This window comes from Mauremys mutica, chromosome 19, assembly GCF_020497125.1.
Source record: "Mauremys mutica isolate MM-2020 ecotype Southern chromosome 19, ASM2049712v1, whole genome shotgun sequence".
NCBI lineage: Eukaryota > Metazoa > Chordata > Testudines > Geoemydidae > Mauremys > Mauremys mutica.
In genome coordinates this window covers 24,445,510-24,462,470 of record NC_059090.1, presented here as the reverse complement: position 1 = coordinate 24,462,470, position 16,961 = coordinate 24,445,510, and the positions used below count along the sequence as shown (strand labels likewise).

At 46.4% G+C, this 16,961-nt stretch overlaps 1 protein-coding gene across 5 annotated transcripts in view; it reads right to left on the bottom strand.

Moving 5' to 3' along the window:
• The window catches only part of SSH2 (slingshot protein phosphatase 2), a 134,991-nt gene that overhangs the window by 51,641 nt on the left and 66,389 nt on the right, over nucleotides 1–16,961 (bottom strand). The window contains exon 3 of one of the 5 annotated variants that reach the window (XM_044993547.1): nucleotides 9,645–9,701. The exons of 3 other annotated variants lie outside the window; for them this stretch is intronic. In XM_044993547.1, coding sequence (XP_044849482.1) covers nucleotides 9,645–9,701 — 57 coding nt within the window. Of the gene's footprint in view, nucleotides 1–6,879; nucleotides 7,060–9,644; nucleotides 9,702–16,961 lie in introns of those variants that run through there. One more of the 5 variants, XM_044993548.1, reaches the window with a different exon arrangement.

Below are 16,961 nucleotides of genomic sequence, written 5' to 3'. Positions count from 1 at the left end.
AAACGTTTTTTAAATCCTACACAATGTAACAGTGTTTTTATTAGATTCCAAGATCAACTATTCCCAGTTAGCTGTAATTGTTGAAAGAAAGCTACAGTACCTGTGTATATATACACACACACACACACACACACACACACAGGGCAAAGCTGCCTTTAAGCAAACAAATTACGCCATGTTATGACAATAATAAGGCAACAAAAGCAAGGAAGTTCAAAGTTAAGGGTGCAGGGTTGATTTAACACATCTGTGTGGAAAGAGGGTTCTCTGAATAGCAGGCTGACTTTACATAAGAATCTGGTTGAAGATGGAATGTCAGACAACTCTGAATTTCTGTCTTTGCTCAACGCGTAGCACATCTGGTAAGGTGGGAAAATGGCCTGCTGAACTAGTTTTAAACCAGTTCAGGTGAATATGGTTCACATGCGGTTGGTCAGGTCAGCATGGAGGGACAATAACTCTTTCCTAACTACCATAGGCTCTGAACTAACTGACCCTGATCAGATCAGCCAGATAATCAGCATTTCAACAAAATTGGTCTGAAGTTGTTTAAATCCCTTCCAGAAAATACTGTTTTAGCCTGAGGTTCTATAAAAAAAAGTGGTCCAAAGAGGTGTCGTGCCAGGATAGAACCAGGCAGCCTTAATATTAGCTGGCCCCAAAGGGCCATTCTCTACTGATCGGCTCTTGTCTCTAGAGAAGCAGGGCTGGAATGATAACTTCTACGAGAAAACCAACTTTTCCTTGGAAGTGAACATTTACACAGCAGTCCCAACAGACCCCAGCATCTCAGAAGCAACTGGAATGGTTCGCAGCCTTTCCAAATGTGAATCCGGCTGGGCAGCTAAATATGTAAAGCTAACTATTTATTGCTTGAAAATTAGTTACCCTGGGATCACCGATTTCTTGCTCAAGTCTTGATCCTATTTCAGGCACCCCTTCTGCCTCCCAACATAAGAACGGCCATACTGGGTTAGATCAGTGGTTCATCTAGCTCAGTATCAGTGAAACTTAAAGACAATCCACCTCCAGGAAAAGAGACAGGAAGTCCAAGCAGGAAGGCTAGACATGGATAACGCATCCTCTGCCTGGGTTAATGATCAACAGAGTTCTCTGCTGTGTGCTAAAACACACCTATGCAAACACACTGAGGTAATCAGAAAAAAAGTATCAGGGGGAGAAACACGGGGGAGTGACAGGCCTTTCCCATGCACTATTTGACACATTAGGATGAGTGAGAAAGGAAGGAAAAGAGGGAAGAAATGTCACTCAGCTCAGCTGGTATAATCAGAAACAGGCTGATCATTCTAAGATGCTGGGTAGAGAGCAGCACGGAACCGATGCTCAGTTCACAACTTCCTTCCATGAAGGATGGAGCAGAGTATTTATTATATTGTTGCCCAAGCATCCAAGGATATATAGCTTGCATGCCAGGAAAGTAATATCAATATTCAATGCTGATCAAAAGTCTCTACTGAGCTTTTTAGGTGGGAAAAGATCTAGCCAGTCTATTTTGGGGTTTCAAACGTCCAAAACTACAAATGACCCTTAGTTCACAGCAGGAATTCAAATAAACTGCAGCTGAAAGCAGCAATTTGGGCTATGCCGTGGAACTCCCCTTTCCTTGAATCTCCATTTGTCTGCAGCGCCCTCTTTAAATCCCAAGTGTCAGCAATTCTCACTATAATGGTAAAATATTTACAAAGGTAGAAAAGCAATTAAACTAAAGCTCTTCACTAGAGCTCCACATCTGCGGAGATACAGAAGAGCCTCCAGGATACTGTAAATGTGGCAGCCCCATATTTCATGGCTGCACACATGCCTCGACACAAGGAGTTACACTGAAGATCAAACTTTAAACTACCAAGGTAGATTTCAAGATAAAGGGCATGATCAGGCATCCTCTGAAGGGGGGGGGGGGGGGAAATGAACACAGGATAAGGCCTAAAGTGAGGCATGGGTAGGAAGAAATGAGTCAATAAAATGAGTATTAATTACACTGAGTACAAAATTAAATGCCCTATTAATAGCTTGTAACATCCCTTGTATGTTACACAAACTGGGAAGGAAGCTGGTAACTTTTAAGTGGTAGCACTATCCTGCATTTTCCAATTCAGCAAAGACATTTCATGACCAGTTTTAACCCTTTGCTGAAAGGAATTCTACTGAGAGTTTTCAGTTGCTTTCTTCCTTTAAAAACAGAGGTTCTCCACCCGCAGCCCAATCAGCGCATAGCTGTGGCCCGTGTGACATCCTCAGGGCCATACAGAGAGTGCACATGTTATGCTGGATGCGGCCCACACATCACAGAGAGCTGCATACGCAGCCCACAGTGGTAAACAGGTTGAGAACCACCGCTGTAAAGGATTCCAAGACTCACGTAAAACATATTTGGAGAAACTGGTAGTTCTACATTCCTCCTTTTAGTCTGAAACACAGATTTTAGCTCCCATAACTGGGAGCAGGCCAGCGTTAAATAAAACAATCATTAAAGATCTTTCTCAGTTTACAGAATAGCAAATGTATAAATATTTCCATTTTGGTAAAATGCTTTTATTAGCGCTCTAGCTAGTACTCATAGTACCTAGGTAAGGTTTAATCTTTGTCACAGTCCCTCTGAGGTGGCAGAGTGCTCTTAAGCCCATTTTGCAGATGGAGAACTGAGGCACAAAGACAAAGGGACAGATTTTCAAAGGTACAGCTAGGCTCCTAATGGGATTTTCAAAAGCACCCAAGTGCCAAGGGGAGTTATAGATGCATCTATAGGCACCTAAATACCTTTGAAAATCTGTCCCCAAGTGACTTGCCAAAGGTCACACAGGAAGTCTGTGGTGGAGCAGGGAACGCCCTAACCACTGGACCAGACTTCCTCTTTAAAATACAGAAGGCAGAGAAAGAGACCTAGCAGTAAAATGAAGGACCGTTTGCTACCTTCTCAGGGCTGAGTAACACATTTCAAGGACTAATACATGGAATAAGATATCAAAACCTGGTGATTAACCCTAAAGAGTGAGGACAGAGGGCAAGTGGAGTGGAAATGACTGAAGGCGTCTTCTGGTACAAATTCTTGGAAATTTACAGGTCTGCCTCATCTACCCTGATCTGTCCAATAGCTGCTGTGATCTCTGCTTGAAATTTTAGGTCTTATACAGGAAAAAGCTAATAACTAAACGTTGCTCCCACTGAGTTCAACAGGAGCAGCAGCTGGCCCTAAATCAAGATACAATTTTAATGGCGGTATTTTGATAAACAAAAGATTCTCTTCAATGTTGATTTTAATCTTGTGAATGAGATATTTTCAAGGTCCAGTCCAGCTGACTAAACCACCAACTCAAAGCGTGAACATGGGAATCATTTTTTTGCTGATGCCTGAAAGTCACAGCCAATTAGCTAACTGCATCTACTTACAAATACACCCATGTAAAGGTTACTGGCATTAGCAATCCGCATGCTGTCTTTACCATTCCACACAGAGAACAATATTTCGGTGCAGCAAACCTTGACGTCTGATTTTGCAGGTAACTGTACAAGGATCTGTGATCTCTAACTGAATTCCTGATTTGCAAAGCAAAACATTCTAATTTAAGAAGAATCAGCTGAAAAACGCCCCGCTCTCCAATCACAAAAAGCACGCCACTGTCTCCAGTTTAGAACCCTGTTCCAGATAAGTGTGTTAATCCACAGACTCTTTAATACCCCTTAATCTCAATTTACAGAAGGCTGAGGACAGCGCAAACTCCTCTGATAACTGAGTTATCACCAACTCCAGGAAAGGAAAGAGTTTGGTCCTTCCAAGTAAATTGCAATTGCAGCTGCTCCTGGACACAGCACCCTTGGGCAATCAGACCCTCAGAGAGGGGAAAAGCTGAGTTCTCCTTCCCCACAGCACCATTTTTGCTCATCTCTCTCCATAAATAGTCTCAGATCGTGGGTTAAATATTTGAGTAATGTATATAAATCAAACACATCTATAACCACAGAAATTGTTACCTAGCTATCTAACATAAGCAAGACTTCATAAAGTCAATGTTTCGGCAAATACTACCAATTATCTTGATACAGAAAAACAAAACCAACATCAACAAAAAACCCAACACATTTGCTGCCTCAGATCCCCCAAAGCAGACACATTTTGATTTCTATTTACAGAGACCTTGGGTACGCTGTCAGATCCCCACATTCAGAGGCACAAATGGGAAAGCTGTGATGTTTACAGGCAAAGTGATCAATTAAACAGAATAATTACAAACATGTCAGGTCAAGGATGGAAGGCTTAGAGGGACATCGTTAAACAGATGAAGCTAACAAATACGTAGCACCAATTGTTTAGTCTTTAAACACAAAGAAGATGCAACAGTGGCCAGTGACCAATTTCTGTGAGAAATCTGAGAGAATATGCATCAAGATTTCTGGGGGAAGCTCTTCACAATAGGAACACTGCAACAGCTGGCTGCATGCTAGCATTTTATCTAACTATTCTCAAGCTTGTCTTGGTCTCTTCAGAAGATAAAACAGAAGCTGATTTGTTGGAAGAACCACCAGGCATGATGATACCACTACCAGTGTTAACCTTAAGACTTGATCCTCCCCTACTACCAAACTCCCCCAAAGCCACAATTATTTAGAAATGAATATGCTTATTTGTAGGTGTATTTAAATCAGTGTGTACCGCTGGAGGGACTGGTTATTCAAGAAGCTTAGCAATAGGACGTGGAGCCTTTCAGTTTGAAGCTGGCCAAGATTGGTGTGACTTGTCCACCCACGACTCTTCAACCATAACACCATTTACTGCTGCAATGGACAAGTCTTGCTGCTTAGGGCAGTATGCAAGCTAGACTCCAGCTTATGCATTTGAAAAAGCGTGGCGGGGATCTGCAGAGAGGAGGACAGCAGGTGCAAGGGTTGACAGTTCATGATCCCCCCCCCCCCATCAACTACTATTTAACACACAACTTGCTAGCCATCGGAAAGCAGAGTTTTGGAGAGTGCCACTCCACTTTTTGTAGCATCAATTGTCCGTTATCCTGAACAGAAAGGAGACAGGACACTGACTACAGATGGAAGAAGATTTGGAACAGAAACAGGAGGAGGACAACCAAACATTTACCAAAACTGCAGGGTGGCACAGTGCTGCCATGCATTCCCTTAAGCTCATTTCTGCTGATGGACTCCTAGCATTAACCAAGTAAGAGTCTGTCCTATCTGCATGCAACTAAGAGTTTATCCCAAAGTTTCATGTTTCCAGGGTGTCCTTGGAGAAAACAGAATAGCAGCTAAAGCCTGGCAATAGAAGTAAGCAATCTCTCCTCCCGCTCCTCAGCCCACACTTTATAAGAGAACACACTCCTCTCAGAGCCTGGGGAGGTGTGGGGGAGAAGAAAGTTTATAGAAAGCTGAAATCGGAGGCTAGTAAATTGTTGCAGTCTAGTAAAGCAGGGAACAAGATAGAAATGAAAAGTCTAATTTGCAGACAAGATCCTCTGTGGCTATTTTCATAGCAGTCCCCCGATATCTGATACCCAAGCCCAAAGTACTACGGGCGTTTCAGTCTCGGACTTTACGGGGACAACTCCTTTCTAAAGCTTCTGCTGATACAGGCAAAGATTTTCACCAGTGACTAGTGATTGTGGGTGTCCATGTTATAAAGAATCCGATTTTCAGAAAAGGCTGAACACCCACCCTGAAAAATCCAGGCACTTGAGGGAATCTCAAGTTGGGCACCAAACACGGAGCTATTCAAAGTCACTTGTGAAAAGCTTGGCCATGGTGTAGACTCCCCATTGCCTTGGATTACTGGGCCGACATTAAAGGGGAAGTCTGAATTAATAGCCAGAAAAGATACTTAAAAGAAAAAAGCCATTAAGACAAGAAGGTCTGAGTATTTCCTTGCAAACTGCCCAAGTCCCTATCCAAAAGGCATGTGAAGAATCCCCCCCACACCCCCCCCAGGCAGCTGTCCTGCTCTTCCAAAGACAAACAACATTTCTGACCAAGCACCTTCCCACCACATGATTAAACCCATCTCTGCGCTCCCGGGCAAGTGTTTCATCAGCGCGGTTCCTGGAAGGGCAGATCCTGTGCGAACACAGAGTCTCCTCCAGCCGGGAAGTGACACAGGCTGAGCCTGGTGAAGAAATTCAGCTAACTTTGAGGGGCAGATTTTCCCTTCCCCCTGCAGGAATCTCCCTCCTCCAGCCGGGTCTCTGCCTGCTGGGGCTGGCTTGGTTAAAGAGCCAGCGGAACAAACAAGCGAAAATCCCCCCCGGCTGCTCTTCCCGGTCCAGCCACTGGGCCGCCTCTCTCGAACTGCTGCCTTGGGAGCGGGACAAACTTTCCCCGGCAGCCGAGCTTTGCGGGCAGCCCACGCTCGGATCAGCTCCACGGTACAAAACTCCGCCGGCCGGAGCCCGGCTCCCCCCCTCCCCCGGGGCTGGGGCCTGGCTCCCCCCCGTGTATTACCCCCGGGGCCCGGCTCCCCCCGGGGCCCGGCTCCCCCCCGTGTATTACCCCCGGGGCCCGGCTCCCCCCCTCCCCCGGGGCTGGGGCCTGGCTCCCCCCCGTGTATTACCCCCGGGGCCCGGCTCCCCCCGGGGCCCGGCTCCCCCCCGTGTATTACCCCCGGGGCCCGGCTCCCCCCCTCCCCCGGGGCTGGGGCCTGGCTCCCCCCTGTGCCTTACCCCCGGGGCCCGGCTCCCCCCCCGGGACAGGACACCCCCCCATGTATTACCCCCCCAGAGCCGGGTCCCGGCTCCCCCCCCACCACTTCCCCCCCCCAGGGCCCGGCTCCCCCCCCCGGGACAGGACACCCCCCCCCATGTATTACCCCCCCAGAGCCGGGGCCCGGCTCCCCCCCCCGGGGCCCGGCCCCCCCGCGCTCACAGCTGGTTGATGGCGTTCTGGGAGATCACCGCGTTGTCCGAGAAGTACGGGATCATCCTGGGGCAGGGGCAGGGGCAGGCGTGGCCCGGGCCGGCCGCGAGCCGGCTGCGGGTCATGGGGGGGGGCAGACCGGGCCGGGGCAGCCAGCGGACGCGGCAGAGCCCGCAGCCCCCGCGCGCGCTCGCTCGCTGGGCTCCTCTGCCCGGGCAGCCCGCGCCACGCGCCGCCCAGCTGTGCGCCGGCTCCCCGCCCCCGGGCGCAGTGCGCAGGCGCGGCCGGCCGGCCGGCCCCCACGTGGCTCCCCCGGGGGCTGAGCCACCCGCCCCGAGCTGCAGCCTCGCGCCCAGCCCCTCCCGGGGCGAAGTGACTCCCCGCCCGGCCGGTTAGTAAAGCCCCTGCCTGGCTCCACGGGGCGCCCAGCACCCCCTGCAGCTGGGGCTGGGTGGGGGCAGCTGGAGCCCGGGCCTGAGCTGCGGGGCAGGGGGTGAAGATGCTGGTTGCAGACATTAAGGTCCAAGGGGGGTGCAGGCCCTTATCTGCCAGGGCTTGGCCTAACAGGCCAGCCCAGGGGCTTAAGCCTGCTCCCCCAGCCGGTCCTTAGGCCCAGGAGCATGCCAAGTCAGTGCCAGGGCGCACCCAGGCTGGGCAGCGTTCGGCCCTGCCACCTCCAACCACTGCCGCTGGACCCCCTAGTGTCAAGCAGGACGGGTGATTCTCCCTTCCCCTAAACAAGTTTGACAGCAGCGTAACACCAGTGATCGGAGGGGAATTATAGTCCCATTAGACTGCTGTAACTGAGTTTAGAATTAAGTCCCCTATTGGGAATTTTAGAGAAAGCTGTTGCACAGTAGCTGACTTAATGAAATTGCTCCTATAGCAGCCAACTGATAAACTTAATAGAAGTGCATTATTAATGCCGTAGTAGCAGGCTATTTTTTTCCCTCCAGCAGAGACTTACAAACCTAGGCAGGAAATCTGTTCCATCACCCTGCTGCTGTAGGGGAAGACAGAAACACAAGCACTGTAGAGAAGGGATAGCCCATCTGGTTGCATTAGCTAAGGTGTAGAGTTAGTTATTTGCATAACACCCTACATGAACGTAGCATACATTAGTCAAGCTTTATTAACTTCCTTATACCAACATATCCCCTTTCCAAATAATTTTGGCAAGTTTTATTAGTTTCTGTCTCACTTGTTTCACCACGTGATTAATGTGCACTAGGAAGAAAGTGAAGCATTTGAAGAGCAGAATGCAGGGATGTTAAAAGCAATATCCAACCATCTCATTCTGCTAGGTTTCACAGACTGACCCCATTAGTGCAGTATCAACATTAACCAACAAGTAAAATTTCACATCTATGCCAGAATGATGGGCACCAGGAAACCTGTTCCAAGATGCTTTGGGGATAAATCATCAGTCAAGATGCTTAGAAAAGTAAGTTTGGCTACTCCTATGACAAGTGTTATAATCTGCTAAAGGAAAAACAGTTTTAAAAGACTACTAAAGAGTTTAGACTCTACCTCATGTACAAAAGTGGTTCTACATGTACGGCAGCACAGCTGTGCCAGTGCAGCGCATCTGGGGAAGATGCTGTGTGCCGATGGGAGAAAGCTCTCCTGCCGGCATAAAAGAAGAGAGCAGCTCTCCCGCCGACTGAGCGCTGTGCACACATATGCTCATGGCAGTGTAACTTGTCTGTTGGGGGGTGGTTTATTCACACCTCCGAGCGACAGACGAGGTGGTGTAGGATAGACATAGACTGTAATATAGACATAGCTTCTATATCTAGCAAGAGACCAGTAACCAGGCAGGACTTTACAACTCACCAACCCAACCCTGCTGCTACACTTCTCATTCGGTTACTTAACACCCAGTTAATCTGCCAGTCTTGAATCCTCTTCCATGCTACAGTGTATGTCAGCCTCAGGTAGATCAAGCAGCCCCCTTAAGGTGAGTGCTTTGAGGAAGAGCAGAGCTCACTCTGTGCTGCAAGGATGGGCGTTAGCAGAAGGCTGCCTTAATGGGGTTGCTTGGGGCAATGATGGAAGACTAATCATCTGAGTCTGTCCCACGAGGAGTCAGCCCACAATTCCTATTCCCATTCGGTTTATGCTCAGTGGCTACAGATCAGGATTTTACATGAGTTCCTATTGTGAAACGGAGGCCATGGAGCTGTGTTCCCCCTCTGAAGACTTCCAATGCTGAGCCAGCACAACAAGCCTTTCGCATTCAGCATGGTGGAAGTACCAACGTGGTGGGACTTCTCCAAGAGCTGGCAGTAGCCTCATCCTAGTTCTTAGTAAAGGGTGAACATCCGTCACCTCCTCCAGCAGGGGAGAGCACGTGAAGGGAAGTATTTCTCCACACACAAGTAAAATAAAAGATCAAGAGCATTTTAACTCCCTTTAATCTTCATCTTTTGCTCCCTAGCCCCTGGAGACAAGGCCCTGAGGAGCCACCCAGGAATTCAGGAATTACTTTAGATTAGATGAGAAACATGCTGTGAAGTAAGCAAGTTCCCCCCTCCCCCTTCCCAGAGTCAGAGAGGTGGCCATCTTAATTCACAGGTTCCAAGGTCGGCAGGGAGCACTGTGATCATCTAGTCTGACCTCTTGCATAACAGGCCGTAGAGTTTCCCCACAATAACCCATACAGCAGACACAGCCATTCTTGCTTTAAAAAAAACTGTCAGTGATGGAGAATCCACCAGGACCCACGATAAAGTGTTCCAATGATTAATTCCCCTCACTGTTACAAAGTTTACCTTTTTTCCAATCTGAATTTGTCAAGCTTCAGGTTCCAGCCGCTGTAAGACCTCTCTCTGGTAGATTGAAGAACCCGTTAGCATTATGTTCCTACAGACTAATCAGGTCACCCTTAATCTTCTAAACTAAACAGATTGAGCTCTCAGAGTCTATCACTATAAGGCAGTGGGTCTCAAACTTTTTTTTTTTTTTTAAACTGGCAACCCCTTTCACATAGGGGGATCAGACTCAGAGGCTTGCTAATAAATATATTAAAAGGTGTGTTTAATTTAACACCATCATAAATGCTGGAGGTAAGCGGGGTTTGGGGTGGAGGTTGACAGCTTGCAACCCCCCATGTAATGACCCTGTGAGCCCTAAGGGGTCCCAACCCCCAGTTTGAGAACCCCTGCTGTAAGACACGTTTTCAAATCCTTTCATCATTCTTACGACTCTTTTCTGAGCCCTCTGCAATTTATCAACATCCTTCTTGAACTGCAGCCACTAGAACTGGACATAGGAATCCAGCAGCGGTCAGATCTATGCCAATTACAGAGGTAAAATAACCTCTCTACTGCTACTCGTGATTCCCCTGTTTATGCATCCAAGGATCATATTAGCCTTTTGGCTACAGCATCCCCTTGGGAGGTCATATTCAGCTGATTATCCACCACAACCCAATTAGTTCTATGCATTGGGCAGGGAGAAGAGAATCACCCAGCCTTTTGTCAGGGTCAGACCCATGTTATCTTTAACTCTTCAGAGAGCCAGCAGTTTGACAGAGGGACAAAGCAATCTGAGAATCACTTCAGGAACCAGAAATAATTTTTCTATGGGAACTGCTCCATGACAGACAAGTAGTATACACAAACCAGGCATAGTGTGTCTGCTTACTACACAACATCAATTATGGGTGTAAACCACAGAGACACAAGGCACATAACTGACCGGTCATTGCAGTTGAGATGAGTTTATTCTTGAAAAAAATGATGTTGGACAAATTAAATTGTGGACAGAGAGGAGGGATTATATAAAAGTCTTTATTTTCCTCTTCCTACACTAGAGCAAGGGGCTTGGGTCATTACTGGTACTTAACTGTTTCAGTATGAGAAAACAGAAAGTGGACAAGTTACTTTTCATCAATGAACACTTCTAAAAAATCAGTGTGTTAAGATCCTGCTAGCAGCTGAGTGAAGATCCAGAGAAAAAGTGTACAGTCACCTTTGAGCATCTTGCTTCACCCACTGATTTCCCCCTCCCCAACTCTTCTGTCAAATGAAGACAGACTTCCCTCCCCTTTTCTTTTAATGCAAGAAAATGTTAGAAGGTCAAATAAAAACTGCATCATAAGAGGCAAGCTCTTGAGTTATTTAGAACCTACAGCATGTAGTACTGCAGATATGCACAAGCCAAGCTCACCTGAAAGGATATATTTAAAAAGTTGGAATATGAATAAAAAGAAAATCTATTAGGATCTGTCACTGCAAGTCTTTGCTGGAATCTGCATTAACTCAAGTGTCTCCTTGCCCACCCAGGAGCATTTGTATATTAGAGTTTAACAGTTTTCCAAAGACATTTTAATTTAAGAAGATGCAACACTAGCCAGCTGTCCTCCTGCAAGAGAAGCATTTTGCTAGACTGGAGTCAGTCTGTCTTATCGCAAAAGGTATGTGGCACTAGGGAAGCAGGATCCCAGCAGCCCCTCAAGAGCCTGGTGAGAGGGCCCCATCTAGAGTTAGTACATACCACTGTCCACATACGGAAAACAAACCGGCGCTTCTGTCCCCATGCTAATGAATAACCTGCACAGTGCTTGAGTAAGGCTCTTGAGATAATCCATTTAATTTACTAAAATGTTGCCTCAACAGCTGCTAGAAATAGCCTTAATATGTTCAGCAAACATTACAAATGCAGTCCCTTCATAGAATGGAAAAACAAATGTAGTGATCAATCAATCACACTTAACATATGGATAATACATTTCTAAAGGAATTAATCCTGGATTAAAATCGGATATTGCATCCCATATGCTGAGACCAACAAAGTAAGAGATGCTTCACCACGGACATTTCATTCGGAGGATAGCGTAAGGTGTCAGCAGCAACTCTCAAGATTGCACTGAGATCTGCACTACAAACAGATTTCTCTGTTATTTCTATGAAAAGTTGTGTTGTAAAGATTGAAACATCAGTCCCATGGTCAAATCTCTCTCAACATCATGCTACAAGTCAGGACAGTGCACTATTCAAATGGCCTGTAGGAACTGAAACATGCTGTTCTACTATCCTGCTTCCTTCAGGGTTAGGGAAACAGCCACATATTTCTTTGCCAAAGCGTTTCCCCAGCATGTCAGGGCTCCAAGCTAAATATTAGCAGAAAGTGAAACGTCAGCAAGAGATCCACGGATGTATTGTGCACGAGGCATAAGCAAGGAGTGGGGTGAAAGAAAAGCATCTGAATTTTGATTAACACTAATGTTGGTGTCTTTCAAAATTGCAAGACACAGAAGGCTGTTCAAATATACATGAGCGACAAGGTAATGTTCTTCACTCTAGGTGGTGACTCAGGTATGTGAAGAATTTAAAATGCAGGGAGTCCAAGCAGTGAGGGGTACTGTTCTAAATTACTAAAATGCTGGACGGAGGTGTGTAAGTGTAAGCATTGCTGTAAATCGCCTCCCCTCCCCCCAAGGGGAGGGCTACATTTTGCAGTTGCAGGGGTCTGTGTTTAGTTCAGCACTCAATAGCTGGTAACAGGATTATCACCACACTGCCTGGGGTAAGAGGGCTTTAGGGGCAGTAAACAATAGTGGCTCTGGCCTTTTGGCCTAACCGACTGCTGAGGTGATCTCAGTATTTATCGGGAATAAATCAAAATGAGCAGAACAACAACTATAGGCACATACACTTCACACCATCTACACACACACACACACACACACACACACAAAGAAGTGGTTTTGCCCAGCTTAAAGAAAGCAGTTCAGGTCTCTCCTACCACCAACTCAGACTGGCTTCCATTAGAGCCAGAGCTGATTCTGAATATACCATGCAAAGCCTATGTTCAAATAATCTTGAGGGAGCCCGGTTAGGCATTCCGAAGTCAGGGAATGCCAGAGTTCCAGTTGCATGCACATAACACTAAGTTCTCCTCTCTCAAACCAATTCACGGGAAAGAGTCCAACCTTATCTTCTATTCTGCAAGCAAAACATGAACAAAGTTACAAAAATCTCCAAGCACCATGTTCAATCCTAAATCTGGATTTTGAGGATATCATCACACTAGAACAAAAAGCCTTTACTCTGGCCTCCCGGCAGTCATAACATACTGAGGCCCCAATCCTGCATGGAGCTCCATGCAGGCAGACCCTTGTGACTACATGGAGCCAGCAGTCCCCCGTTTGGTGCTCCTTGCATGAGCAAGATCTCAATTAATGCATGTGTCAGCAAACTGTTAGGGTTGCTGCCATCAGAAGGAAGGATAAATTAGAACGATTAACAATGATTTAGAGGCATTTGGTGCAGATACAGAGTTTGACACCTTGGAGGTGGAAAAAAAAGTTTCTTGCGGAGCTGTGGATTCTTGTCAGCGCGAGTGGTCAACTTGAGGCGTGGGTGTAAACTGATGTTAAAATATTTTCCACCCACACCACGGCCCCTGGTGTGCCAGAGTGCTGCGTATCCGAGCAAACATCCATTGCACTGTTACGTCCGCACCTCTCATCAGATGCTGACTGCAAGCAGTATGGGGCACAGACAGTCTTACTACGCATGTATATGGTGCTTAGTGCAACAGGATCCCGCTGGAAGCTCCCCACCCTTTTTTACACTTCTAAGGGATTCCATGGGTGGGTTTTGCAATTAAAACGGCTACTGTTTTAGAGCCAGCTCCTGTGCTAGGGCTCTTCCGCAGGGGGGCCCCCAAGGCCTGCCCAGCCTCCCGCAGCTCATGTCCCCTCTGCTGTGCCTGCAGGACTCACTCAGACCTGCTACAAGTAGGGGAGCTGTGGGGAGTGGCTGCAGGGAGCCTGCGGTGGTGGGCAGATGTGAACAGGTTTTGCTTAGCGTAAGAACAAAAAAAAAAAAAAAAAAGTGTCTGTGCAGACACCCTGCTAAGTTGAGAGTGAGTGAGAGTGGCTGAGTTGTGCAGACCACAGGAAGAGTCTCTGGGGGCACCTCTGAACAATAGGATGTTATTGTGTGCATGAAGTTCTGCCCAGGTCTGTTAACATCAGTGTGATAGATAAGGCAGTGTAGGACCGAGACTCATTTTTCTTTCCACATAATATGGAATTATGTAAAATTCTGAAGCTTCTGCTTTACAAAACTGCATTCCTCTGCAGAGCTGGATGAGTTACTGTACCGCCTGCTCAGTCACCTTTAGCATGAACATGGAACTATTGCTACTCTATTGTCACACATCTGTTTCCTGTGTCATTTATGAGAAGACACGAGTTAAAATCAAAACCACCACTGTGGCCTAGACGATTAGCTTTGGTGTCTAGCAGCAGCACCTCATGCATCAATTAAGCATCAGCGTGGCAGGGAAGGTTACAGAGGCAGCAGATTTGTCTTCTCCATGTTTGTAAGTAAGAGAATGCCAAGTTTTTGTCCACACTGACATTTCAGAAAGGGTACTGACTGAACTGCATTCAGTCCCCACTAGGAGCATGCTTGTTCTCAATGCTGGACTTGAGATAAAAGTAGTGAAGGAAGAGGAGCAATGCATCTCTCTGACAACACAACATTGGAACTTAACATTTCTTTTTAAATTGCACAAAGTATTAATCACACTCCCAGCTGTGCGTGAAGGACAGCAGTAGTTGAGCTGCAGCTCACTTCCCTCCCACTTTCTGCTCAGGTGAAAGGTTAGTTGACTTGTTGTACTACTTCGTGCCCTAGAGCCCATATAGCTTACAGAGATAAGCAGGGTTGAAGCTGGGTCTAAGTGAATTAGACACACAAACCGATGACTATCTGGAAAAAGCTTGAAGGTGAAGATACAGGAGAATGCAAATGGGCAAAGCTCAATTGTTTAGAGAGCCACCTGACAACTTCTGGAGTGGTCCTTCTACCACTCAGGCCAGACAAGTCCTGTGATCAGGCCTATCCATCCCAGATGTTTACAAACTGTATCTGTATTAACAACAAAGCCCACAAATGTGACAAGGTTTTCCCTCAAAAAACCCCAAACTGTTTCAACAGCACAGTGCTCGTGAGCAAACCACCATTTGCAGCGCAGGATGGAGGGAAAGACAGGGCAAGAAGGAAACTCGTTCAATTGAAAGCCTTCATTGTGAATCAAAGGCACATGACTCACCCTGGCAGTGGTCCTTATCTATATATTCAGCAGCTATATTACAGTTAGGGGGATTTAATTCAGTAACTAGTAAGATTCGTGATGCACACTGATTAAGAAATAGGTGCTATACAAAACTGTGTTTCCTCCTATATCATCTCATTAGGACAGATTCCATTTCTAAGTTTGGTTATCTCAGATGTCAGGAAACACACTTACGGTTCTTACTCTCAGTTTTGTAAGTAATGAGAGCAGGATACTAGGGTGATGAACGCCACAGAAATACCTGTAAAGTGAAATGTACTTAACTATCTGATCTAGTCAGTTGATGAGATAAGCATGATCAGGGTCTATAATATATGAACAACACTGAATGGTTCTGCAAAAGCTCTACAAGCATTTTGCAAGACTAGTCCTGGATTAAATCTAGCAATTGCATGAAACAGTGATAATACCCAGTCTCACAATGCAGATTTCAAAATGCTTAACGAAAGGACACCAGTAGCATTATCCCCATTTTACAGACAGGTAAATTGAGGCACAGAACAGGGAAGTGACTTTCCCAAGGTTATCCAGATGGCTAGTAGCAGAGCCAGGAATAGAACAGCTGCAGCTAATCTACTGTAGGCAGTCCCCTTGCGAAGAGCAAGACGTGCTGGAAATAGAAGGTTTATGTAGGGAATTCATGTTTGCTGAGCTGAACAAATTACAAACTTCAGAGTCGTCTTCTCCTATTACCACCTTGAGGTGTGGACTCTCGTGCTGGTGGCACCGGGGTGGAGGACTAAGACAGTCTAAGCCAAGCCACTCATCAACTCCGCTCTAGCTCACTCTGCAGTTTTTCTAATGGAAGCATTTTCTGTTTGTAAGTCAAGAGGTATATTGAAAGCAATGTTTAAGGAAATCAATTCTTTAGATAAACCTGGTTAAAATGAGACAGCCTGCTGGAGACTGCATTCCAAAGCTAAATTCACAGATGCCTCCAGCGCAGACCCCCTCTGGCCCACTTCCTTCAAGGTGGAGAAGGCAGCCTGAGCAGCAGATGGCTGTGGTCTGGCAGCATGAGGTTTACATTTTGCTCATTAAGGCAACACCACTGAGAGTTCCATTTCTATTTTCTAAAGTATGTATCTTAGTGAGAGGAATAATCCTAGGGGAATCGTTTCAGTATAGGTAAGGAGAATCACAAAGCAGACATCCACAAAGACAACAGCGAGCATTAAACATCCAGTTTCTCAGTACTGGAGTACTACTACTCTAGTACTGGAGTCTAATATTAAAAGCAGCAAAAGGGAAGATAATGCATTTGGTACTTTTCCTCCAATACAGCTTATCCAAGTCAAGGCCACACTCTGCTTTCGGACTGCTGAGATCTTTAGAAGAAAGCGGCCATATCAGCACAGAGAACTTTATAAGTGTTAAGCAAGTTTCAACACTTCCGTATCAGTCAGATAAACACTCCCATACTCTTTTTACAGACAGGTTGCTGCAGCAGAGTGCCGAGATGCGGCTGTGGAATTCCGGGTGGAGGTACGCTAGCATACATTGTAGTGCGGCATTTGGGTTTAGTGAGAAGCAGTGTGCAGAACGTGAACACCACTTGATTTCTGTGCCAACTCAGTGCCAACTGCCCAGAGTCCTCACCAAAGCCTAAGTCCACAGTTAGCGTGCAGTTTTGAAGAGCAAGTCAATTTTTGAGCTAGAGCACATACACAAAAGCAGAGCATCTGGGGGGAAGAAAACTCCACTTAATGTCACCATTTAACTGAAAGACCAGCCAAGTTTCACAAAAAGTATTTGCTTCAACTGCAGAGGGTAGGATTTCAGTTCTCAGGGTAATTTTTCCCCTAAAACATTAAGAATGCCTCTTAAATTAAAATGAAAATGTGCATGGAATTAGTGTGCTATTCGATACACTTTAAAACGAACACATGATCTGCAGTAGGTCTCAGTTTGACTTCAATGAGCATTTCAGTCACTAACGAGCAGCTCCCCTTCCAATGCAGGGAACATCCCTTCCCTGTGTCCCTACCCACCCT